This window comes from Salvelinus fontinalis, chromosome 6 (assembly GCF_029448725.1).
Source record: "Salvelinus fontinalis isolate EN_2023a chromosome 6, ASM2944872v1, whole genome shotgun sequence".
Classification (NCBI taxonomy): Eukaryota; Metazoa; Chordata; class Actinopteri; order Salmoniformes; family Salmonidae; genus Salvelinus; species Salvelinus fontinalis.
This window is the reverse complement of record NC_074670.1, coordinates 50,568,334-50,594,454: the sequence shown is the minus strand read 5'-3', so window position 1 is coordinate 50,594,454 and position 26,121 is coordinate 50,568,334. Positions and strand designations below refer to the sequence as shown.

Genomic DNA, 26,121 nt, shown 5'->3' with positions numbered 1-26,121 from the left:
TGGTCTCTCTCCTCTCTCTCTCTCGGCAAGTGTCCTCACTCTCCTCGTCTCTCTCTCTCGGCAAGTGTCTCTCTCTCTCTCTCTCTCTCTCTCTCTCTTCTCTCTCTCTCTCTCGGCAGTGTCTCTCTCTCTCTCTCTCGGCAAGTGTCTCTCTCTCTCTCTCTCTCTCTCGGCAAGTGTCTACTCTCTCTCTCTCTCGGCAAGTGTGTCTCTCTCTCTCTCTCTCGGCAAGTGTGTCCTCTCTCTCTCTCTCGGCAAGTGTGTCTCTCTCTCTCTCTCGGCAAGTGTGTCTCTCTCTCTCTCTCGGCAAGTGTGTCTCTCTCTCTCTCTCGGCAAGTGTGTCTCTCTCTCTCTCTCGGCAAGTGTGTCTCTCTCTCTCTTGGCAAGTGTGTCTCTCTCTCTCTTGGCAAGTGTGTCTCTCTCTCTCTCTCGGCAAGTGTCTCTCTCTCTCTCTCTCGGCAAGTGTCTCTCTCTCTCTCTCTCGGCAAGTGTCTCTCTCTCTCGGCAAGTGTCTCTCTCTCTCGGCAAGTGTCTCTCTCTCTCGGCAAGTGTCTCTCTCTCTCGGCAAGTCCCTCTCGCTCGGCAATCTCTCTCTCTCGGCAAGTCTCTCTCTCTCTCGGCAAGTCTCTCTCTCTCTCGGCAAGTGTGTCTCTCTCTCTCTCTCTCTCGGCAAGTTTGTCTCTCTCTCTCTCTCTCGGCAAGTGTGTCTCTCTCTCTCTCTCGGCAAGTGTCTCTCTCTCTCTCTCTCGGCAAGTTTGTCTCTCTCTCTCTCTCGGCAAGTGTCTCTCTCTCTCTCTCTCTCGGCAAGTGTCTCTCTCTCTCGGCAAGTGTCTCTCTCTCTCGGCAAGTGTCTCTCTCTCTCGGCAAGTGTCTCTCTCTCTCGGCAAGTCTCTCTCTCTCTCGGCAAGTCTCTCTCTCTCTCGGCAAGTCTCTCTCTCTCTCGGCAAGTGTGTCTCTCTCTCTCTCTCTCTCGGCAAGTTTGTCTCTCTCTCTCTCTCTCGGCAAGTGTGTCTCTCTCTCTCTCTCGGCAAGTGTCTCTCTCTCTCTCTCTCGGCAAGTTTGTCTCTCTCTCTCTCTCTCTCGGCAAGTGTCTCTCTCTCTCTCTCTCTCTCTCGGCAAGTGTCTCTCTCTCTCTCTCTCTCTCTCTCGGCAAGTGTCTCTCTCTCTCTCTCGGCAAGTGTCTCTCTCTCTCTCTCTCTCTCTCGGCAAGTGTCTCTCTCTCTCTCTCTCTCTCGGCAAGTGTGTCTCTCTCTCTCTCTCGGCAAGTGTGTCTCTCTCTCTCTCGGCAAGTGTGTCTCTCTCTCTCTCGGCAAGTGTGTCTCTCTCTCTCTCGGCAAGTGTGTCTCTCTCTCTCGGCAAGTGTGTCTCTCTCTCTCGGCAAGTGTGTCTCTCTCTCTCGGCAAGTGTGTCTCTCTCTCTCGGCAAGTGTGTCTCTCTCTCTCGGCAAGTGTGTCTCTCTCTCTCGGCAAGTGTGTCTCTCTCTCCTCGGCAAGTGTCGTCTCTCTCTCTCGGCAAGTGTGTCCTCTCTCTCTCGGCAAGTGTGTGTCTCTCTCTCTCTCTCTCGGCAAGTGTGTGTCTCTCTCTCTCTCTCTCTCTCTCTCTCTCTCGGCAAGTGTCTCTTTCTCTCTCTCGGCGAGTGTCTCTCTCTCTCGGCGAGTGTGTCTCTCTCTCTCTCTCTCTCTCTCGGCGAGTGTGTCTCTCTCTCTCGGCGAGTGTGTGTCTCTCTCTCTCGGCGAGTGTGTCTCTTTCTCTCTCTCTCTCTCTCGGCAAGTGTGTCTCTCTCTCTCGGCGAGTGTGTGTGTGTGTGTGTGTGTGTGTGTCTGTCCCTCTCTCTCTCTCGGCGAGTGTGTGTCTGTCTCTCTCTCTCGGCGAGTGTGTGTCTGTCTCTCTCGGCGAGTGTGTCTCTCTCTCTCTCTCTCTCTCCCGGCGAGTGTGTCTCTCTCTCTCTCTCGGCGAGTGTCTCTCTCTCTCGGCGAGTGTCTCTCTCTCGGCGAGTGTCTCTCTCTCTCTCGGCGAGTGTGTGTCTCTCTCTCTCTCTCGGCGACTGTGTTTCTCTCTCTCTCTCTCGGCGAGTGTGTGTCTCTCTCTCTCTCTCTCGGCGAGTGTGTGTCTCTCTCTCTCTCTCTCTCTCTCGGCGAGTGTGTCTCTCTCTCTCTCTCTCTCTCGGCGAGTGTGTGTCTCTCTCTCTCTCTCTCTCTCTCTCGGCGAGTGTGTGTCTCTCTCTCTCTCTCTCGGCGAGTGTGTGTCTCTCTCTCTCTCTCTCTCTCTCTCTCTCTCTCGGCGAGTGTGTGTCTCTCTCTCTCTCTCTCTCTCTCTCTCTCTCTCTCGGCGAGTGTGTGTCTCTCTCTCTCTCGGCGAGTGTGTGTCTCTCTCTCTCTCGGCGAGTGTGTCTCTCTCTCTCTCGGCGAGTGTGTGTCTCTCTCTCTCTCGGCGAGTGTGTGTCTCTCTCTCTCGGCGAGGGTCTCTCTCTCTCGGCGAGGGTCTCTCTCTCTCGGCGAGGGTCTCTCTCTCTCGGCGAGGGTCTCTCTCTCTCGGCGAGGGTCTCTCTCTCTCGGCGAGGGTCTCTCTCTCTCGGCGAGGGTCTCTCTCTCTCGGCGAGGGTCTCTCTCTCTCGGCGAGGGTCTCTCTCTCTCTCTCGGCGAGGGTCTCTCTCTCTCGGCGAGGGTGTCTCTCTCTCTCTCTCTCGGCGAGGGTGTCTCTCTCTCTCTCGGCGAGTGTGTGTGTGTGTGTGTGTGTGTGTGTCTGTCTCTCTCTCTCTCGGCGTGTGTGTGTGTGTGTGTCTGTCTCTCTCTCACACACTCGCCGAGAGAGAGAGAGAGAGTCTGTCTCTCTCGGCAAGTGTCTCTCTCGCTCTCTCTCGGCGAGTGTGTGTGTGTGTGTCTCTCTCTCTCGGCGAGTGTGTGTCTCGCGCGCGCGTGCCTGCGTCATGTCGCACGGCAGTGTGTCGCTGTCAGCACAGACTGCAAGTGGACTAGGGAGAAACCTGCCCCGGTCGCGAGTGTGTGTCTCTCTCTCTCTCTCTCTCTCGGCGAGTGTGTGTCTCTCTCTCTCTCTCTCGGCGAGTGTGTGTCTCTCTCTCTCTCTCTCTCTCTCTCTCTCTCTCTCGGCGAGTGTGTGTCTCTCTCTCTCTCGGCGAGTGTGTGTCTCTCTCTCTCTCGGCGAGTGTGTGTCTCTCTCTCTCTCGGCGAGTGTGTGTCTCTCTCTCTCTCGGCGAGTGTGTGTCTCTCTCTCTCTCGGCGAGTGTGTGTCTCTCTCTCTCTCGGCGAGTGTGTGTCTCTCTCTCTCGGCGAGTGTGTGTCTCTCTCTCTCGGCGAGGGTCTCTCTCTCTCGGCGAGGGTCTCTCTCTCTCGGCGAGGGTCTCTCTCTCTCGGCGAGGGTCTCTCTCTCTCGGCGAGGGTCTCTCTCTCTCGGCGAGGGTCTCTCTCTCTCGGCGAGGGTCTCTCTCTCTCGGCGAGGGTCTCTCTCTCTCGGCGAGGGTCTCTCTCTCTCTCTCGGCGAGGGTGTCTCTCTCTCTCTCGGCGAGGGTGTCTCTCTCGGCGAGGGTCTCTCTCTCTCGGCGAGGGTCTCTCTCTCTCGGCGAGGGTGTCTCTCTCTCTCTCTCTCGGCGAGGGTGTCTCTCTCTCTCTCTCTCGGCGAGGGTGTCTCTCTCTCTCTCGGCGAGTGTGTGTGTGTGTGTGTGTGTGTGTGTGTCTGTCTCTCTCTCTCTCGGCGTGTGTGTGTGTGTGTGTCTGTCTCTCTCTCACACACTCGCCGAGAGAGAGAGAGAGAGTCTGTCTCTCTCGGCAAGTGTCTCTCTCGCTCTCTCTCGGCGAGTGTGTGTGTGTGTGTCTCTCTCTCTCGGCGAGTGTGTGTCTCGCGCGCGCGTGCCTGCGTCATGTCGCACGGCAGTGTGTCGCTGTCAGCACAGACTGCAAGTGGACTAGGGAGAAACCTGCCCCGGTCGCGAGTGTGTGTCTCTCTCTCTCGCTCTCGGCAAGTCTCTCGCTCTCGGCAAGAAGTCTCTCTCTCTCTCTCTCTCCATGACAATCAGTAAATCTCGCTCTTTTAGTAAGTCTCTCTCCCCGTTACTGATTTTCTATCTCTCTGCGCTGCTGACTTAACCGTATTTCAGCCATAAGAAGTTAACGGGATCGATATGACAACAGCCAGTGAAAGTGCAGGGCGCCAACTTCAAACAACAGAAATCTCATAATTAAAATTCCTCAAACATACAAGCATTATACACCATTTTAAAGATAAACTTGTTGTTAATCCCACCACAGTGGCTCAAAAAGGCTTTACGACGAAAGCATACCATTCGATTATGTTAGGTCAGCACCTAGTCACAGAAACACAGCCATTTTTCCAGCCAAAGAGGTGTCACAAAATGCAGAAATGGAGATAAAATGAATCACTAACCTTTGATCTTCATAATATGATAATCATAGGACTTCATGTTATACAATTTTTCAATAAAGTTCATATTTATATCCAAAAATCTCAGTTTACATTGGCGCGTTATGTTCATTAATGTTTTGCTTCCAAAACATCTGGTGATTTTGCAGAGAGCCGCATCAATTTACAGAAATACTCATAATAAACATTGATAAAATATACAAGTGTTATGCATGGAATTATAGATACACTTCTCCTTAACTTTTTAGGGATAGGGGGCAGCATTTTCACTTTTGGATGAATTGGTGCCCATAGTGAACTGCCTCCTACTCTGTCCCAGATGCTAATATATGCATATTATTATTACTATTGGATAGAAAACACTGAAGTTTCTAAACCTGTTTGAATTATGTCTGTGAGTATAAAAGAACTCATATGGCAGGCAAACTTCCAAACAGGAAGTGGAAATTCTGGGGCTGGTTGATGTTAAAGTCATCGCCTATTCAATTCCCAGTAAGATATGGATCTGTTCGCACTTCCCATGCCTTCCACTAGATGTCAACAGTCAGTAGAATGAAGCCTCTAGTGTGATGTGGGGCCGGATGGCAGCTATTTGAGTCAGTGGTCTGGCAGAATTCTAGTTCCTGGTCACGCGCGCTAGTCATGATATGGCCATGTGTTCCATTACTCTGTAGACAAAAACATATGCTCCAGTTGGAACGTTATTGGATATATGATAACAACATCCTGAAGATTGATTCTCTACTTAATTTGACCAGTTTATTCGACCTGGAATATAACTTTTTGAAGTTTTCGTCCGAGTTTGCCTGGACCGGCGCCAGCGTTTGGACATGTGAACTAAACGTGCTAGCAAAAGTAGCTAATTGGACACTAGTAATGGACATAATCGAAAAAAACAACTAGGATTCCTGGCACTGCATTCTGATGAAAGATCATCAAAGGTAAGGGAATATTTGATGTAATTTCGTATTTCTGTTGACTCCAACATGGCGGAGAAATGTTGTGTATTTCTGAGCGCCGTCTCAGATTATTGCATGGTATGCTTTTTCCTAAAGTAAAAAAAAAAATCTGACAGAGGTTGCATTAAGAACAAGTGTATCTTTAATTATATGTAAAACATGTATGTTTCATCAAAGTTTATGATGAGTATTTATTTTATTTGACGTGGCTCTCTGTAATTACTCCGGAGATTTTAGAGGGATTTCTGAACATGGTGCCAATGTAAAACCGAGTTTTGTGGATATGCACATTATCGAACAAAACATAAATGTATTGTGTAACATGATGTCCTATGAGTGTCATCTGATGAAGATTATCAAAGGTTAGTGATTCATTTTATCTCTTTCTGCTTTTGTGACTATCTTTGGCTGGGAAAAATGGCTGTGTGTTTTTTGGATTTGGTGGTGATCTAATATAAATATATGTTAAAAAAAGAAATCGGACACGATGGGTAGATAAACATCTTGTTAATCTTTCATTTGCTGTATTGGACTTGTTAATGTGTGAAAGTTAAATATTTCTAAAATATATTTTAGAATTTTCAGCGCTGCATTTTCAGCGGAATGTTGGGGGGGGGGGGGGGGTTCTGCTAGTGGAACGTGTGTCCTAGAAAGGTTAATGCAACCGCTGTCAGATTAAAAATAAAATAATAAAAAAAGCTTTATGGAGAAAGCACACCATGCAATAATCTGAGTACAGTGCTCAGGCGCCAAAACAAGCCATACAGATACCCGCAATGTTGTGGAGTCAACAGAAGTCAGAAATAGCATTATAAATATTCACTTACCTTTGATCTTCATCAGAATGCACTCCCAGGAATCTCAATTCCACAAATGTTTGTTTTGTTCGATAAAGTCTATCATTTATATCCAAATACCTCCTTTTTGTTTGCGCGTTTAGTTCAAAAATCCAAATTCATGAGGCGCAGGCACAGTCCAGGCAAAGTTAAAAAAAAAGTTATATTACAGTTCGTAGAAACATGTCACACGATGGATAGAATCAATCTTTAGGATGTTTTTAACAAATCTTCAATAATATTCCAAACGGACAATTCCTTTGTCTTTAGAAAGTAAAAGGAACGCAGCTAACTCTCACAGGCGTGTGCCTGACTGAGCTCATGGCATTCTGCCAGACCTCTTACTCAAACAGCTCTTATTCTTTCCCCCTTCACAGTAGAAGCCTGAAACAAGGTTCTAAAGACTGTTGACATCTAGTGGAAGCCTTAGGAAGTGCAATCAGACCATTTTACACTGTATATTGTATAGGCAAAGACTTAAACCTACAAACCTCAGATTTCCCACTTCCGGGTTGGATTTTTTTCTCAGGTTTTTGCCTTCCATATGAGCTTTGTTACACTCACAGACATCATTTAAACAGTTTTAGAAACTTCAGAGTGTTTTCTATCCGAATCTACTAATACTATGCATATCTTAGCTTCTGGGCCTGAGTAGCAGGCAGTTTACTCTGGGCACCTTATTCATCCAAGCTACTCAATACTGCCCCCCAGCCATAAGAAGTTAAGCAGCCAGGAAGCCCTCCTGTACTTATGAGAGCCTCAAACAGACTCTGGCTCCCTGATTTTTAAAATAAATAAATAAATAATGCATTTAAAAAACACCACTGTCCTATAAATAGCTCTGCATGCCTTTGCTGCCTGCCTCCTGATGGAATGGGAGCGGGGTTGGAGAGATGGATGGAGAGAGGGCCCCTGCCTCCCCTGCCCTGGGACCCGAGGGACTGTCACTCACTCTGACACACTTCTTCCCTGTTCAGATGTAGGGCTCTTTATCAGTGTCAGAGATCTAACCGACCCGTCAGTTCGGTGGAGGAGTCCTCCAGAATGCTCGTTCCTATTTAATGACTAGGTTTGGGTTTTGGTGCTGTGTGTGTGTGTGTGTGTGTGTGTGTATATGGAGGTAAGGGTGTATCAAAACTTGAGGAGTGGCCACTCTCTGCAGTATTGTAGTGCGAACTAAATCATGCCTTGCGGTCGGGTGGGACTGACTGTGTTGGGGACGTACATCCCCGGGCACTTTCAGCTGCAATACAGCCAGTCACTCTTTTTTAATATCTTTAATCGTCCTGGACTGGCCACGTCTAGCCCCACTCCCTACCTCCAGATGGGCTTTTATCAATTTATTAAATCGAAAAACGACATGCACTTTCGACCGCTCCCACCAACATCTATCACCTGCCTGGGGGGCAGCATTAGTTACAGCTGCATAGACTTGCTGAGGGTGGAGAGGGTCCGGGCTGGGCCAGGAGAGGGGAGATGTATTCAATAGAACTCCTGCTCCTGAATCACCCGAGGCAACCGGCTGGTCCACTGAGGAGTCTCTAACACTGAGACCTGCCACCTGGGTCCACCCAGCTCCACACATTATATGAAAGTCTTCTCGCTGCCTCTATTTCTGGCTGGGAACACTTGGAGCTACAGGAGAGGACGGTTTCACTCTCACATTCTCCCTCCTTTCTGCCACTGACTCCCAGGGAAAGAAACAATGGAGAGTCTGTTTTCCCTGATTCGGCATTCTGGCTGAAGGTTCAATGTGCACCAGTCCATTTCGGCCTTCTAATTGAATTATTAACTGTAATCACAGCAGTCGGCACTCAAATGCTTTAGTGCGCAGTACACTGCCTGTGTGTCTGTGTGTGTGCGCGGAAGGATGTGTTGCTGAGGGAGCAGCGAGTTCTCTTTCACTTCCTCATTGTCAGTCCTCTCACAGGTGAGCAGGGAAACACCTGAGAGAGGGCTCACAACACATCTCCTGCCTCAGCTGATACATATCTGACATCTTGTACAGCTCATGCTCTGAATGCCAAATACGCGTGTGTGCACAACTGTGTGTGTGTTCCGTAACAAGCGCCACTTGCTCAGAGGCTGAAAGCCTCTGGCGTGCTGCAGGATCAGGGGAGCGGGGGTAAATCCGCCTTGTGACAGCATTAAGAGGGAACACACACAATTACACAATGGCTGCGTGTTGTTGGGGGCTGTTTTTGCGGGTCAAGCTTTTGTCTCTGTGCTCCTGAGCCGCTAGTTGTTTGGGATTACCTTACTGGGCCTGTGTAGGCTCCCTCTCGCTCTTGGTCTCTAGGCTCATTAGTGGCCAGATTCCTGTACGCGCACGCAAACACACAAGATTTCTGTACTGCCCCTGGCCTGCAGTCCAGCACGGCTCTCAGCAGCCCAGCAGGAGAGGGCCTGCTCCGTGTTCTGTTGGCATCAGCACCAGGCAGGCAGCAGGAACCAGCCCCCCGTGTGGTTTTAGATTAAATACCACTGTGGCCCTGGCCCACTTAATTAGGTGTCCTGCAGGTCCAAGCTGCTTGGGTTCTTCTCATACTGTCTCGGTACAAAATGTCTCCATGTCTCTCTGTTGGACGGAGAGAGGAGAGATTAGGTGCTGTGGAGCCGAGACTAGCACACACACACACACGTGTGCGCGCATGCGTATACTCAGGCCGACATACACTACAACCTGTATTTATGCGGGAGTGCCCCACCCGTGTGCTCGAAGAATCTGTTGTAACCTGTCCAATGTAATTTTTTTTTCTCCGTACAATGTATTCTCGTCTAAGAAATGGCCTTGGAAATGACTCTTTCACTGCACCACTCCTGAGGCAGTCTCCTAACTACGTTGTAGACGAGATAATCACTAATAATCTGAGTAGATTGGCTACCATTTGCGATTAGTCAATAGTGGTAGAATGATGATTTACTGTGAAAGACGGGTTGATCTGTGGTTATCTGAAGGTTGGAATACACACATGCACAGTATACCTGCTTGAGGTCCTCCAATCAGCGGGGAGGATGTGATTTTTGCAATTGGTTGTTTTGATTTTAAAAAACAAAGCGTTATTAGACCTATTAGTAGAAAGTATCTTGTCTGATCATAAGGCTTTATTATATGAATGGTACAGTCTGTAAAGTGTCTGGTATTCTTTTCTACAGGTGATTGTAGACACCCCCACCAGCCCAGTCACTAGTGGCCTGCCATTGTTCTTCGTCATCACAGTAACAGCCATTAAACAGGTAAGACATGACACTGTCGCCATTTTGAATTCACTGCCCCCCCCCCACCTTAGAAATATAACAATTACTAGAATGGACATACCCATTCTAAAGGGGCTTTTCACATTCTACAAATTATATTTCTATGGTCCCCTTTATAGCCCCTCTATGCATCTCTCCACTGCCTCTCTTCCACGGTTTTTCATTAAATACCTTTCCCTTTATATGTGTATATTTTGGCGGGGTGAAATATTGAATCGTTTCAAATGCTTTGTTGTTTTTTTTGTCACAGCCAAAGTAATGCCGGGTCAATGCCGGTTGTCTGGAGAACATGACCAAATGGTGTGACAGTCTCTAGTATATTGTCTCTTTGTCTGCTGCAGCTGTGTTCCAGCCTTTTAGATGTATTGTTTTAGGGATTGGCTTTTCTGGTGGCCTGCTGCTAGGGCTTTTTGAAATGCACAATGGTTGGTGTACTTCCTATATGGGACACATTGATGGCAGCTAGCGATGCTGCTTCCTTTTTATCCAGGCTTTGAAGCGGGACACCAGGGGAGGCTCTCTGTAGACTGGGCGAGGTGAACACAGACCTGCAGTCAGTTCCGTACTAAAAAGATGTGTGTGTCGCTCTCTCTCCCTGCCGTCCTCCACCTCTCTCAGGGCTATGAGGACTGGCTGCGGCACAAGGCAGACAATGAGGTGAATAAGTACCTGGTGACGGTGCTGGAGGACGGCCGGAGAGCACGCAAGGAGAGCGAGAAGATCAAGGTACCTTTTCAGCAAGCTGCGCCAAGTCCCCTGGAAATAAATATCCCCGTGGGGACGCGGGGCGGGGTGGAGGGGAAGGAGAGGTAGTGTTGCTGCACTGTACCGTATGGTAATCCCAAGTAGGTAATGCAGAATGAAGGAAAGTGGATGGTATTTCAGTCATGTATAGATTTACAATGCTTTTATGGCCCAGGTATTTCAGTCGTATAGATTTACAATGCTTTTATGCCCCAATCCCAAATTGACCTCTTGACCTCCCTATGCACATTGGAACTGTGTAGATCTGCATGGATTTGACAGGTATAAGCAATTTGGTGACGGCTCCACCTTGCCCTCGTAGGCTAGGTCAGTGGAAGTTTCACCATTGCTTATACCAAACCAATCCTCTCAGACCTTCACATGTGCACAGGGGACTATTGGTGGATTTGGGATGGGCCTCGCCTCTACGTTCCTTACGTGTGTTCTATGTTCCACTAGGTCGGGGATGTGGTGGAGGTGGTGGAGGATGAGACCTTTCCCTGTGACCTCATCCTGCTGCAGTCCAGCCGGGAGGACGACACCTGCTTTGTCACCACGGCCAGTCTGGACGGGGAGTCCAACCATAAGGTGGAGTGCTGCCACAGTAACACCAGTGTCATGGTGCCATTGAGATGTGCTGTCTGTGGGGGCATGACATCGCTTTCAATCTGCCATCACTCCCTCTCCTCTTCCAAATCCAGGCATTTGTCACGTGCTTTGTAAACAACAGGTGTAGACGAACAGTGACATTTTTAATTATGGGTACATTTCCAACAATGCAGAGTAGAAAATGGAAATCGATTATGGACAGCGTATGTCTCAGCGTATGTGAAAGTGTATGTTGGAGCGTCGGTGTCAGTATGTGTGGTGTTACGAAAATGGCCCGTAACAAAGAGGAGATAAATAACAAACATATTTATGAAATAAAGTAAACTATATCCAAGTAAAAATGTGTGTGTAGTCGGTAGTGTGAGTGGATGTGCATAGCTGGTGATAATGAGGGGTGTTGAGAGGTACCAAAACAAATGAACACAAAAGCCCCAACATGCCACAACCAAAAACAGTCTGTCTCTGTGGAGAGAGTCCCAGGTGTGTTCCATTTTTACTGATGACCTTCCCAGTTCCGCCCACCGACATCCTTTTAAGCAAAACAAGAGCAGAGCGAGAGAGAGAATGCGGCAGTCACTGTGGGTAGAGTCCAGTGTGTGTATATAGCCATTGCAGAACGGGGTCAATGCACGTAATCCGGGTAGACCTCTGATTAGCAGTCTTGTTCAGAGCAGTCTTACGGCTTGGGTAGAAACTGATCAGGGTCCTGTTACTTCTAGACTTGGTGCACTGGTACCGCTTGCAGTGCAGTAGCAGAGAGCATGGTCTGTGGCTGTAGTCTTTAACAGTTTGAGGGCCTTCCTCTGTCACCGCCTGGTATAGGCGTGCTGGATGGCAGGGAGTTCGGCCCCAGTGATGTACTGGGCCGTACGCACTACCCTCTGTAGTGCCTTGCGGTCGGATGCCAGTTTCTGTACCAAGCGGTGACACGGCCAGTAAAGATGCTTCCGATGGTGCAGCTGTAGAACGTTTTGAGGATGTGAGGGCCCATGCCAAATCTTTGCAGCCTCCTGAGAGGGAAGAGGTGTCGTTGTGCCCTCGTCACAACTGTGTGGACCATGATAATTTCTTAGGGATGTGGACACCGAGGAACTTAAAGCTCTCCACCCACTCCACTACAGCCCCGTCGACGTGTCTTAGTGTGCGTGACTACGTGCGTCCGTGTATGTATGTATGTGTGTGTGTTGCAGTGATGACCTGAAATAGTCAGCACTCACTCACTTTCTCTCTCTCTCTCTCTCTCTCTCTCTCTCTCTCTCTCTCTCTCTCTCTCTCTCTCTCTCTCTCTCTCTCTCTCTCTCTCTCTCTCTCTCTCTCTCTCAGACACACTACACAGTGCCAGACACAGAGAAGGGCCTGGAGTCTCTCAGCGCCACCGTGGAGTGCGAGCAGCCGCAGCCTGACCTCTACAAGTAGGCTCTGTCCTCCTCGCCTGTTCCCCACGCAGAGCTCTGAGAGTAGAAGTGCTGATCTCGGAACAGTTCTCCCCCCCAGTCTTTACAATGATGATCCGAAAGCCAATACTGATCATAGATCAGCACTTCTACTCCGAGAGGCTTTGTGAAAAACTGTCCCTGGACTGTAAAAACATGTGCACTCTGATTTGTTAGGTGTAGGGTTTTAGTCAGTTTAATCGACTGTCAATTGGGAATGTCCCGATGACATTTTAATAGCAACAGTGTCATTAGGTAGAGTGTTGGCTCTCTGACAGGTTCTTATTAGCGGCGTTGGACTGTTAGTAAACCTGATTTGTGGATCAGACTGGCCAGGAATTGAAGGGAAGGTTCAGTTAGATTTGGCCCGTGCTGCATAGAGGAACAGACCCAGTCGTTTGAGCAGCTGTAGTCTCTCCAGAGACTTAGTGGTTTGGCGCCACCTATGGCCAAGGAGCGGCCGTGACAGTACAATTTGGCGCCATAAATACATCAGTGATGTTTGAGAGAGCCTAAGGGACTGAAGACACCAGATGCTGCTCCTTTTCACAATCGATAAAGCAGAGTTGCAGTGCCAGCGTGCTGTCGGACAAACCACCCATCGTATTAGCTCGCTCTTAATTGGTGCAGTCTATGCAAAGTTCTGGTGATCAGCATATGGCGTTATGATTAGTTTCACATCTGACTAGTCCCTCTGCTGCAGATAGTATTAGTTATCAGTGCGTTTCTTTCTGATATCAGAAAATATTCAAATTGACCATTTCTAGCCCATTACACAGTTGATTCAGTTCAGGTCCATAGTGAGATGCGATCAAATAGAGCATCTGCCATTGGGTAGGGCATTCATGAGGGTCTGTGTTTCTACAGGTTTGTGGGGCGTATGCACATCTACAAGAATGACCAGGAGCCTGCTGTGAGGTAAGCGTGCTGGCCAGGCCCCTATCGGTTCCCCCTTAGCCCTAGTTACCCCCTCCTCCCGTACCTCAGTCTAAAAAAAGAAATGAAAGCTCAGTCGTTTAAGCACTCTTGTCTTTTCCCTTTTGCATAACCATCAAATCATTATTTAATTGATCCATAACTCCAAACGAGCATGAAAGTAATACTGGACCTGGCCCAGACTCAGGGCAGCGCTTCCAAAGTGCTCTCTGAAGCGTTTGTCACCGGGCCGCTTTGTAATGATCTTATAAAAGATGTCGTTCTGTGTCCTTCACAATAACATTTGGGGCGGAGTAGACGTCAACTCAAGACTGGAGTTATCCATTGATAGTATTAGGCAAGAGCTAGTGTGCCGCTATAAGAGAAGGGAGGGGTCTTGGTGTTTTTAGAGAAGGTATGTGACTTTCTTTTCTCTTTGTGTGGTGTTCCTCAGGTCTTTGGGTCCAGAGAATCTCCTCCTGAAAGGCGCTACCTTGAAGAATACTCAGAAGATTTATGGTGACTCAATTGTTTAATGCAAATGAGGGTCTGAATGATGGTCACCGTGTGAGCCTGTCCTGACCAACTCTCCTTCTTCTTCTAGGAGTGGCAGTGTACTCTGGCATGGAAACCAAAATGGCTCTGAACTACCAGGGGAAGTCCCAGAAGCGGTCTGTGGTGGAGAAGTAAGGGCGGGCCTGCTAAATATGTTCTGTTATACTCACAGACATGATTCAAACAGTTTTAGCAACTGCAGAGTGTTTTCTATCCAAATCTACTAATAATATGCATAACTTATCTTCTGGGGATGAGTAGCTGGCAGTTTTAATTTGGGCATGCTTTCCTCCAAAATTCCGAATGCTGCCCCCTACCCAAGAGAAGTTAAGCGCACAAAGTAACCGGTGACCTAAAGTTTAAACAACGTTTTAACTACTTTGTAGATATGAAACAGACAATCATAATATCAGTCACAAATGTAAAATTCCCAGTTTCTGCTACAAAATCAACTTTATAAGAGGTTTTAAAAGTAGGTTCTATTTGACTCAGCATTCCATAACGTACACTAATGTATTGTTGGCAGAATAGATGGATGCAGTTCAATGCATGATTCATAAAATTCAGCATTAGTTGATCTTGTTGTTGATGTGCATAACTGAGGAGGAGAGAGCCTACCTTTTCATGGTTGTTTGATCAACGGGACTGTAAAGTTCTCAAATGAAAGAGGACTCCCGTGGTGTTAACATATTTGCATAAATCCACTCGGATTAATTTTGTGGCTTTTGGCGAATGCGTTCTAATGATGTGAAGTCGCGCTGTTGTAACTGCCTGTAAACACACAGTCCTGTTCCAAGTGAATGATGGCAGCCCGCGTGGCTTGTTTGTATAAAGGCCTACTGTAGTTCTGATCTGGCTATAGCGCACTGGTCTGTGTAGACTGCAGTGTCTATTAATTGTCCAAACGCACAGACATTTTCCCACTCTATATTGCTATAGAATTTTCACAAATGCCTTAGTATACGTAATTCCCAAATGTTCTAAGAATTTATGAAAATTACCATATGATTGTGATTTTTAGTCGCTTGTCAGAAAATGTAAAAAAAATCAAATTGTCATTCTTCCTGGGGGTGTATATGAACTTATTTTAATAAGATGTAATGTTGTTAAAATGCTGTTAGTTCCACTGCAACAATGTTTCACACAAGTTATTTTCAAAGAGATGGCTGACTACAGCAGGCTGCAATAAAAAACACAGTTCTACTCACTAGATGATCATTTGAAACTTAACTTCTTGTTGAAAGTTATTCTTGAAAAGGGAGAAGCTAATAAATGAAAAACAACATCCTCTTTGATAACACCTGCTGCAGCCGCTGCACACTAGCTGACAACAAAATCTAGCTAGCTAGATCGCGGGAAACCTACTGCTCGCTATTGCACAGTGAAATGTTGGATTTCAAGGCAGATGTTTTTGTAAAAACGGTCCCTTCCATTAAGTCAAAATGTGATTGGTTGATTCCACTGTCACTCCAAAATGTTGTCCTAATACAGTTGAATGGAAGATGCCTATATCTAGCTTCTGATAGCCAATGGCTGACTTAGCTAGCTAGATTTATCTCCCCGGAGACCAGCAAAGAAAAATCCTGATTCAATCTTTTTTTTTCTTCTTCAGTGTTAACTCTTTCCTTTACAACAAAAACTCACAAGATTAAATCAGAACATCATTGAAAATAACCATATAATTGTAATTTATTATATGAATCATTATTTTATAAATCCTTAGGCCTTCTCTGAAGGCGTAGGAGGGCTTGTTCCCCACTGTGTTTTTTAGGTTAGTATCATTTGTGACTGTTTTCCATCAGCGTGCATTTTTTCACTATTTTGAATGTCTAAAGAATCTGTATGTTCTGAAAGGAACACAGAAATACTGGACATTTTCAACTCTTATGGTGGTGATTTGACAAAGTTTACTCGTGGTCTTGAATTGGACTTATTTTTCTGGTCTTGACTCGGTCTCGGACCCCTTGTCTCGGAGGCTTGGTTTTGACTGACTTGATTTGCTCCGGTCTTAGTCTTGAATTGGTCTCGCTTTAGGTGGTCTCGAACACAACACTGGAACAACGATCAGTTGAAGGAAGCTGGGGCAGTTTGATTAGGTGTCCATTCACACGGATATCAGAGGAATATGGGATTATATAGGAAGCAGATGTTTCACACAGACTATGTATATTTTCAGTGTTGCTGATGGGAGTTGGGTTGTTAATACTCGTGTTTCAGATCTATCAATGCCTTCCTGCTGGTGTACCTGTGTATCCTGGTGAGCAAGGCCCTGGTGTGCACCACGCTCAAGTACGTGTGGCAGAGCCAACCAGGCCAGGAAGAGCCCTGGTACAACCAGAAGACGCAGAAGGAGAAAGATGCCAACCTGGTGAGGCCTTCACTCAGCTAAAAAGACTTTGCACAGACAAATACAGTTTAGCACTGTATAATGCACTCTGCTGACTGTAGTCAGTCTCAAATGCAACTTAATGCCTTATGTGGTGAGTTTTAGGCACATTTCATTGACCCAGAGTCACATTACACCGATGGCTTCTAGCACTGCATTATACGAGTGTGTTTTTTCTCCAAGGGCAGTTTGTGGAAGTGTGTTTTAAAAAAGTGTGTTTTAACACTGTTCCCTGTGTTCACCCCTCTCTCCCCCAGTACCTAAAGATGTTTACTGACTTCCTGTTTTATCTGTGTATCTTAACCACGTTTAATTTTTGTTCCCTCTCTCCCCCAGTACCTAAAGATGTTCACTGACTTCCTGTTTTATCTGTGTATTTTAACCACGTTTAATTTTTGTTCCCTCTCTCCCCCAGTACCTGAATATGTTTACTGACTTCCTGTCGTTCATGGTGCTGTTCAACTTCATCATCCCCGTGTCCATGTACGTGACGGTGGAGATGCAGAAGTTCCTGGGCTCCTTCTTCATCTCCTGGGACAAGGACTTCTTCGACCCCGAGATCCAGGAAGGGGCTCTGGTCAACACCTCTGACCTCAACGAGGAGCTAGGACAGGTCAGGCGTTAAAAATATGGAACCAATTTAGCGTTGATAAGACCCTAAACCACTCTCCCAAAGGAGGTAGTTATCATTGCAGATTCCCACCATATTGCTGTAGCTAGTTGGCCAGATATCCACCCTGTTTGAATACTTTGATGCATCATTCCTTTCTCCTTTTCTTGAAGTAATCACTTTTCTTAATTGACTGGATTTGTGAAAAGCTAGCTATATACTGCAATGGAACTCTCAGTTACCCAGTCATGTTAGATCAGTGATTACCTCAAAGGGAAGAGGGTAAGGGGAGATTACATTTCAGTATTCAAACGAGGCCGTAGGTTTATTAGAGGTCTAGGGCCTCTTTGCTCTCGGCCCCAGTCTTTGGTGGAGTGATGACCCTAAACCCACATGAACAACATTCCTCAAATGTCAGAATATGAAATGGTCTAACTGGTCTTAATATGCCTTGAATGGCTGTGCTTTCCCATCTCCAGCCTCCGTCTCAAACAGGGGTGTTGTGGATCAGTCATGTTTGGTTTGCCCGATGATTACTTCAATTAAAGATGACGCTTGCTAAACTAGATTTATGCGGTGTAACTCTCAGGGATTAATTGCCCATTCTTATTGTTCACAGTTGTTAATTGTGCCAAGTGTTTTTTTTTTTTACGACCCTGGAAGAGTCTCACATGCCTGTCCATTACGCCAATTCTGTTGCATTTTTCCCCCCCTCTCCAATAGAAACCCTTGTTTTAGTTAAAAATGTTCTGTTTTGCAACTGTTTGGACTAATGAGTACACCCCTGATTCTCACTATAGATCTGAACCTGAAATGTAGTGTACTGGCGCAGATATTTTCTATTCACATAGTTCCTGGAACCATGCTGGAGAGGACAATGGTAGATGCCTATCCAAGCCAGCCCAGTACAGATTGGCTAGGCTTGGTTTGGCTCTGTAGTGTGGCTCTATGAAAAGCCAACTGACATTTACTCCTGAGACACTGACCTGTTGCACCCTCTACAACTCAGTACAAAAAAAGTATGAATGTATGTACTTGTAAGTCGCTCTGGATAAGAGCGTCTGCTAAATGACTTAAAAATGTAAAAAAAAAAAAAAAAAAATACAACCACTGTGATTATTATTTGACCCTGCTGGTCATCTATGAACATCTAGAAGAACGATCTGGCCTTAATGGCCATGTACTCTTATCTCCACCTGGCACAGCCAGAAGAGGACTGGCCACCCCTCAGAGCCTGGTTTCTTCCTAGGTTCCTCACTTTCTAGCGAGTATTTCCTAACCAGCTTGCTTCTACATCTCCATTGCTTGCTGTTTGGGGTTTTAGGCTGGGTTTCTGTATAAGCACTTTGTGACATCTGCTGATGTAGAAAGGGCTTTATAAATACATCTGATTGTGTGAAAATGGTATTTGTCTGACCCTGCAGTTTCACATTGTGTCCTCTAGGTGGAGTATGTGTTCACGGACAAGACGGGCACTCTGACCCAGAACAGCATGGAGTTCATCGAGTGCTGCATCGACGGCTTCCAGTACAAGAACCGTGACTCGAGCACCGAGTTGGGCGGCTTCTGTGTCACAGATGGACCCGTGAGCATGCTGCAGCAGAAGGCTGGCAGGGTGGGTGAATGACTAGTTATCTGCCCTCCCCCTCATCACTGTGTCAGTCAGGCATGCCAACATATGGGCATCAAATGGCCCAGTGTGCTGGCGGAATCACAGAGGTCACCTGACAGAATAACAAGCATCACATGTGACCTAACATAACCTGTGACAGTTTGTGTGATTAATGGGGCCAGTAGTTTGTACTCTGCAGCCCATAGACACAGAGGTTGTTAGGTAGTGTAATAATGCAAACTGTTACTGTGCCACATAAAAGTACATACCAATGGTGTATTCATTCATTGCACACTGTAGAAAAACGTTTTGCAAAAAAAACTATAGTTTCTGATTGGACAAGTTCAGCCCGTTTTGCATTTGGTTCTTAATGAATGCACCTCTGGTAAATGGCACACAATACATAAGTAATGCGTCTGTGTGTTTTCAGGAGGAGGAGGAGCTGTTCCTGCGGGCTCTGTGTCTGTGCCACACGGTGCAGGTCAAGGAGTCTACGGGTCAGGAGGACGGGGTTGGGGACCAGGTGGACGGTGTCCTGGGGCTGGACGGAGAGATGGTTCACCCTGCAGAGCTCAGGGGCTTCATCGCCTCCTCACCCGACGAGGTGGCACTGGTCAAGGGAGCCATGAAGTAAGGGACAGGGCCTGTGCAACTGTTATTCATCAATCAATCCATCACACAAATTAACTTCTATGTGGATTTGGTTTGGTTAGTGTGTTGTGTAATCAGTGCGGCTCACTTTCTTGTCTTTGTCGCCATCTATAGGTATGGTTTCACATTCCTAGGTATGGAGAGCAAGAACATGAGAGTGATGAACAGAGACAAAGATGTTGAAACGTAAGTCAACATGTGAAGAGTTTTGATTAATGTTATTAACGGATTTCATTTATCATTCAACATTCTCCTTTTGATTGACATGGCCATCTGATTTCCCCTTGCAGGTACGAGCTGCTTCATGTGTTGAACTTTGACCCGGTGAGAAGACGTATGAGCGTAATAGTACGATCCAAATGCGGTGAGACAGAGATTTCAAATAAACCTCTATTAGCTTTTAGTTTAGTTTGTTGTAACCCCAGTCCTGACATGTTCCCATTGTGTTGGTTGCTCAGGGGACATCATGCTGTTCTGTAAGGGGGCCGACTCCTCCATCTTCCCCCGTGTCAGGCAGGAGGAGGTGGACAGGATATGCATGCACGTGGAGCGCAACGCTACGGTGGGTCTCTGCCCGATCCGCTTCACTAACTTCATGTTTATACAATGACTTTGTACGTCTGTGCATTTATGTCTAAGGTCTCCCAGGAAGGCTACCATTTTTGTTTGTGTGTACATTGATTTAAGATGAACGTTTTACGTTCTTAGTTTATTTACCAGATGCAACGGGTACATTGAAAGTCTAGATTTCGCACATTTATAAAACGCACAGCGAGAGTGTTTGCACGTGTTGACTGGTAACTTACCACGTGTGTGTGTGTGTTTTGTGCCATATCTCAGGAAGGCTACCGGACACTGTGTGTGGCCTACAAGCTGCTGAGTTCTGAAGAGTACGCCCAGGCAGACGCAGGGCTGAGGGAAGCCAGGCTGGCCCTGGATGACCGAGAGGAGAAACTCATGGCTGTCTACAACCAGGTGGAGACTGGGATGAGCCTGATCGGAGCTACTGCCGTGGAGGACAGGTGGGTGGACACAGTCAGCTCAGGGTTAACTCTCAGGCTGTGTCCCAGATGGCACCCTATGGGCCCTGGTCACAAGTAGTGCACTAAATAGGGGAATAGGAGCCGTTTTGGACACAGCCATTCTTTAGAGGCGAACAGATCATTAATGTGCAGAGGTAAAATTGTGGGTGCGGTGGGAGTTATGTGCGTTGGTTTTCTGTTCAATATGTATTCAGTCATTCTGTCAGACAGACGCGCGCATTCACTGACTGTCTCACACACCGGCTCTCACACTCTACCTCATCTTTCTCTCACTTAATCATCCCTCTCGCCCCATCACTCATTCTCTCTGACGCACCCCTTTTCTTATCTTTTCACTGCAAACTGCCACTCATCATTCACGCTCCCTCTTTCTCTTCTTCCCTCTGTCGCCAGGTTGCAGGAGGAGGCAGCGGAGACCATGGAGGCCCTGCAGCGGGCTGGCATGAAGGTGTGGGTTCTTACGGGGGACAAGATGGAGACGGCCAAGTCCACGTGCTACGCCTGCCGACTGTTCCAGAGGGGCACAGAGCTGCTGGAACTGACGGTGCGAACCCTGGAGGACGGTGGGAGGAGGAGAGAAGAGCGCCTGCATGAGGTGCTGTTAGACTACCACAAGAGGGCAGTGCAGGACACTCCACCGGTTAAGACTGGGATCACCAGGTCAGTGCTAAGTCTAGGGTTGGATGTTTTGAAGGAGGGTCGTTGGAGTTACTTACAGTACAATGTTACTACTATTGGTCATTTTATTGGTAGTAAATTGATGATAATTTGTTGTAAAATGATAACAATAGGGAATAAATTATAATGTCTTGGAACTATGAAATAGTTTTGCTCTCGTTTCGATTTGTCACAAGAAAGCTCTGCGTTCTCTTTCCCTCCCAGGAGCTGGACTTCATCTAAGCAGGACTACGGCTTCATCATAGACGGAGCCACTCTGTCCTTAGTGTTCAACTCCTCTCCTGACTCCAGCCACTACAAGAGTCTGTTACTCCAGATCTGTCAGAACTGTACCACTGTGCTGTGCTGCCGTATGGCTCCCCTACAGAAGGCCCAGGTGAGGCGACGTCACAGGCTCTTGCTGATAGATTAAGTAGATTTAACTGTAGATGGCTACATTAGTTAAAGGTAAACCAGGTTGAGGTCTCACAACAAAAAATCTATTTACCCACATTATACCTGGTAACGATATTACAAATGGCTGAATACGTTTGCATCTAGGCATCTTGTTTCTAATGCAGAACCAAGTGGGCTTTAATGAACTTTTTTTCCTTACTCTCTTTCCGCTCTCTCGTTCCTACGTAGATCGTGAACATGGTGAAGAACTCTAAAGGCAGCCCTATTACCCTCTCCATCGGAGATGGAGCCAACGATGTCAGTATGATCCTGGAGGCACACATTGGCATCGGTAAGACGCTGTGATATCACTATAGATTCAAATTAGGAAATGTTTAATATTGAAGTTGTTTCAAATTAAATTCAGTTGAGATGCAAAAGTGTGTGTTTTCCCTGATCTTCCGTGTCTCAGGTATAAAAGGTAAAGAGGGTCGCCAGGCAGTGAGGAACAGTGACTATGCCATCCCTAAACTCAAGCACCTGAAGAAACTGTTACTGGGACACGGGCACCTCTACTACGTTCGGATCGCCCACCTGGTGCAATACTTCTTCTACAAGGTAGGTGGCAGCACTGAAATGTAGGCACCATAACTTACTGTGCTTATGTTAACTGAGGATCATAAGTATTGGTCACATCAGATGAGGTCAAGGTTCGGTCATTGTTTGGAGCTATAAAACCTAATTCTGTGTTGCTGCCAAAAGAAAAAGCATTAGATATGAGGATTATGTGGAAGTAATATGCAGGGATTTTCCTGCCATTTTAAAACCTTGGGCGGGCCGCCTAAGCGTTTTTTCGGTAAGCCTAAATCCAAAGTGTAAAATAAAACATTTGTTAATTTTCTGGATGTAAAAATGCTTTGTGTCAAATGAAACTACTAAAAGCAGATATGTAAGTATGTAGAAAAGATAATGAAACTACATATTTTTTAAATAATATAATCTTTAGGAACTAACAATCACCAAAATAAAAGCTAGACAGTCAGGGTGAATTGAAAATTCCATAAACACTAAATTTATCAGTAATGATTTTGTTATTATCTTTGAGCAAAAGAACACCGAATTAGCCATGGCGAATTGCAGGAAAGGAGCTTTAAAACGGCAACATTTTCTCTCCGCTTCATGGAGAACTGTGTAGAATGGCAGGACGTTGGCGTAAACATGCTAATATTTCTCTACACCACCATGATGGGGGCCTCTAAAATGTTATCGTAAATTCAGCTGAATAGAGGATGTGAGCAGAGTGGAGTGTACGTCATTTGACTGGAGCGGATTTTCAACACGTTGGCGCGTCAGTCTTCTTGCTCCAATTTCACCATGGTACTACTCAGCCATGAACTCTGGGCATGCTCTGCCCAGCATTTTCCATTTCCTTCACCACTCTTCTTTTTAGGTTGGCCTATTCTGTTGTATTTATTTATCTTACCCCAACGCTAATGTGCAAGAGATGTTGATATGAGTCGACCGAGAAATAGATCACACAGCCTGTGTAATTTGATAGCAAGACGACGAATGAGTCCAGCAGCAGCATCGGACCCGTTTAGATCTTTAAATAGCCCATTGCAAAAAAATAGAAATAAATAAAGAGTAAGTTTGTAACTGTGCTAAAGTTGTATCAACTGTAAAATGTTAGCTCAGCAGAGCCACAGATGTACAGAGTAAATCTTACTGATGTTGATAAAGGACACTGCTCAAGCCCATGTGATTTAGATGACACCCAGACACCAAAGTTCTCCACCATCAAAGAACATGTCCATTACCTTTTGATGTGTCTAACCTCAGGTTCCTTTCCCCCTCTCACTTACTTACAGAACCTCTGCTTCATCTTACCTCAGTTCTTGTACCAGTTTTTCTGTGGATCTTCCCAGCAAGTGAGTACTGCACTGCGTCCTGCTGAGGCCCCTCTCCTCTCTCTGAGATTCAAAGATTCTCTAAACATGAAATAGCAGAGTATCTCATTGAATCCCAGCACCTTCTCCAGTCTACGCCCATATTCTTTCCCTCTGGTTGACCTGACACTCCCTCTCTCCTGGAGTGGCTGCAGTCTTATATTTATTTATATATATATGACAGTACCAGTCAAAAGTTTGGACACACCTGCTCATTCCAGGGTATTTCTTTATTTTTTACTATTTTCTACATTGTAGAATAATAGTGAAGACATCAAAACTATGAAATAACACACATGGAATCATGTAGTAACCAAAGTTTTAAACATTATATATTCTTCAATGTAGCCACCCTTTGCCTTGATGACAGCTTTGCACAATCTTGGCATTCTCTCAACCAGCTTCATGAGGTAGTCACATGGAATGCATTTCAATTAACAGGTGTGCCTTGTTAGGTTGTGGAATTTCTTTCCTCAATGTGTTTGAGCCAATCAGTTGTGTTGTGACAAGGTAGGGGTGGTATACAGAAGATAGCCCTATTTGGTTTCAAGTGCAGTCGCAAAAACCATCAAGCGCTATGATGAAACTGGCTCTCATGAGGACCGCCACCTGAAAGGACGACCCAGAGTTACATCTGCTGCAGAGGATAAGTTCATTAGCGTTACCAGCCTCAGAAATTGCAGCCCAAATAAAGGGTTCAGAGTTCAAGTAACAGACACATCTCAACATCAACTGTTTAGAGGAGACTGCGTGAATCAGGCCTTCATGTTCGAATTGCTGCAAAGAAACCACTACTGAAGGACACCAATAAGAAGAGACTTGCTTGGGCCAAGAAAACAAGCAATCGACATTAGACCAGTGGAAATCTGTCCTTTGGTCTGATGAGTCCAAATTTGAGATTTTTGGTTTCTAACCGCCGTGTCTTTGAGACGCAGACTAGGTGAACGGATGATCTCCGCATGTGTGGTTCCCGCCGTGAAGCATGGAGGAGGAATTGTGATGTTGTTTTGCTGGTGACACTGTCTGTAATTTATTTTGAATTCAAGTCACACTTAACCAGCATGGCTACCACAGCATTCTGCAGCGATACGCCATCCCATCTGGTTTGCGCTTAGTGGGACTATCAATTGTTTTTCTACAGGAAAATGACCCAACACACATCCAGGCTGTGTAAGGGCTATCTGACCAAGAAGGAGAGTGGTGGAGTGCTGCATCAGATGATCTGGCCTCCACAATCACCCGACCTCAACACAATTGTGATGGTTTGGGATGAGTTGGACCGCAGAGTGAAGAAAAAGCAGCCAACAAGTATATGTGTGAACTCTTTAAGACTGTTGGAAAAGCATTCCAGGTGAAGCTGGTTGAGAGAATGCCAAGAGTGTGCAAAGCTGTCATCAAGGCAAAGGGTGGCTACTTTGAAGAATCTAAAATATATTTTGATTTGTTTAACCCTTTTTTTGGTTACTACATGAAACCCTTGAATGAGTAGGTGTGTATGTATATATGGCGTTCATATACAATATGACTAGTACATCCCTTGGTTACATCGCGTAAGTCTTCGCCATTTTAGGCAATGTATTCATTCTTTTGGCACATGTTTAGCTCTCGCAGGAGAGGGTACACATCTCTTAGTATACCCAGCTAACTTCTGATATATAAACTCGGTCTAAGCATCTCCTTTTAAAAGATTCCCCCCAGCTTAGACCTGCTCTCTCAGAACCATCTGTGTGCATATATCAAAGGATGTCTTCGGCATGTAGCCACACACCAACAGGCTCGACACTATAGAGCCCTCTTCCTGTGTTAGGTGGTGGTTGTGTGTTTGCCAATGCATGTGTGCGAAAGTGAGCTCTCTCCTCTCTGTGTAATTAACCCCTGGGTTCCCAATCCCTCCTGCGCCCCCCCCCCCTTCCTTCCCCCATCCTCCCCAGCCCCTCTACGACGCAGCCTATCTGACGATGTACAACATCTGTTTTACCTCAATGCCTATCCTGGCCTACAGCCTCTTGGAGCAGCACATCTGTATGGAGGTCCTGATGAGCAACGCCACCCTCTACAGGTAGGTTCGGGAACTACACTTTTTATTCTGCACCTACATAGAAAATGCACTAGCTATGCTTCTAGTGTGATAATGACAACACAAGCAAGTGGTTTCAACCCTCCGTCTTTGTGTTCTTGTGGTCCTCCCTTCCTACCCTCTTTTCTCTCTCCTTTTCTCTCCTTAGGGACGTAGCAAAGAACGCCATGTTGCGTTGGGGCCCCTTCCTGTACTGGACCCTACTTGGGGTCTACCAGGGCCTCCTGTTTTTCTTTGGTGTCCGCTTTCTCTTTAGTAACCCCGCCCTGCAGGACAATGGCCAGGTGTTTGGAAATTGGTCGTACGGAACAATTGTTTTTACTGTCCTCGTCTTCACCGTTACGCTAAAGGTGAAGCACATTTGAACTTAATAGTGTTATTGAAATACATTTTCAGACCAGTGATACCACTTTCTTCTGTTTGTGGTTCTAGCTGGCTATGGACACGCGCCATTGGACGTGGATCAATCACTTTGTCATCTGGGGCTCGCTGGCCTTCTACGTGTTCTTCAGCTTCTTCTGGGGAGGAATCATATGGTGAGGACGGGAGCATCTGACACATACGTCAATCAGTGTTAGTGGTGGGCTGGAGCAAAAGCCTGCTCGTTGTGTAGTGCTCCTGAACCGTGGTTGGTGACCGCTCTATTTGGACTGACCTGTGTGATTGTTGTTAACTCTCTCCCTCCCGTCAGGCCCTTCCTTCGGCAGCAGCGTCTCTACTTTGTGTTTGCTAACATGCTGAGCGCTGTGTCGGTCTGGCTGGTCATCATTCTCCTCATCCTGCTCAGCCTGCTGCCTGAGATCCTGCTGCTGGTCCTCCGCAAGCCGCGCTGGCCCCACTCTCGACAGGTACTGTACACACACACACACACACACACACACACACACACACACACACACACATCTAGCTCTCGATCTGTATATCGTTTTGATGTCCAAGGGAAAAACAACTGTTCAAAACACTTCATATTAGTTTTCCTGTGTTTGTATCCTTCATCATTTCTACAGACTTTATCCTTTGTGTCAGATGCTTAGATATT

The 26,121-nt window shown here is 46.5% G+C and overlaps 1 protein-coding gene across 9 annotated transcripts in view; it reads left to right on the top strand.

The window, feature by feature from the left end:
• LOC129858031 (phospholipid-transporting ATPase 11C-like) overlaps nt 1–26,121 on the top strand; it is a 92,069-nt gene that overhangs the window by 57,707 nt on the left and 8,241 nt on the right. For all 9 annotated transcript variants that reach the window (XM_055926911.1, XM_055926907.1, XM_055926904.1 and 6 more), the window contains exons 4-27: nt 9,347–9,427; nt 10,067–10,174; nt 10,652–10,780; nt 12,125–12,213; nt 13,102–13,152; nt 13,604–13,668; nt 13,754–13,835; nt 15,922–16,072; nt 16,506–16,703; nt 18,145–18,315; nt 18,743–18,942; nt 19,078–19,149; nt 19,254–19,327; nt 19,422–19,525; nt 19,804–19,985; nt 20,400–20,666; nt 20,889–21,060; nt 21,309–21,411; nt 21,532–21,677; nt 22,928–22,987; nt 24,937–25,064; nt 25,231–25,432; nt 25,515–25,618; nt 25,774–25,930. In XM_055926911.1, coding sequence (XP_055782886.1) covers nt 9,347–9,427; nt 10,067–10,174; nt 10,652–10,780; nt 12,125–12,213; nt 13,102–13,152; nt 13,604–13,668; nt 13,754–13,835; nt 15,922–16,072; nt 16,506–16,703; nt 18,145–18,315; nt 18,743–18,942; nt 19,078–19,149; nt 19,254–19,327; nt 19,422–19,525; nt 19,804–19,985; nt 20,400–20,666; nt 20,889–21,060; nt 21,309–21,411; nt 21,532–21,677; nt 22,928–22,987; nt 24,937–25,064; nt 25,231–25,432; nt 25,515–25,618; nt 25,774–25,930 — 3,096 coding nt within the window. The remainder of the gene's footprint in view (nt 1–9,346; nt 9,428–10,066; nt 10,175–10,651; nt 10,781–12,124; nt 12,214–13,101; nt 13,153–13,603; nt 13,669–13,753; nt 13,836–15,921; nt 16,073–16,505; nt 16,704–18,144; nt 18,316–18,742; nt 18,943–19,077; nt 19,150–19,253; nt 19,328–19,421; nt 19,526–19,803; nt 19,986–20,399; nt 20,667–20,888; nt 21,061–21,308; nt 21,412–21,531; nt 21,678–22,927; nt 22,988–24,936; nt 25,065–25,230; nt 25,433–25,514; nt 25,619–25,773; nt 25,931–26,121) is intronic.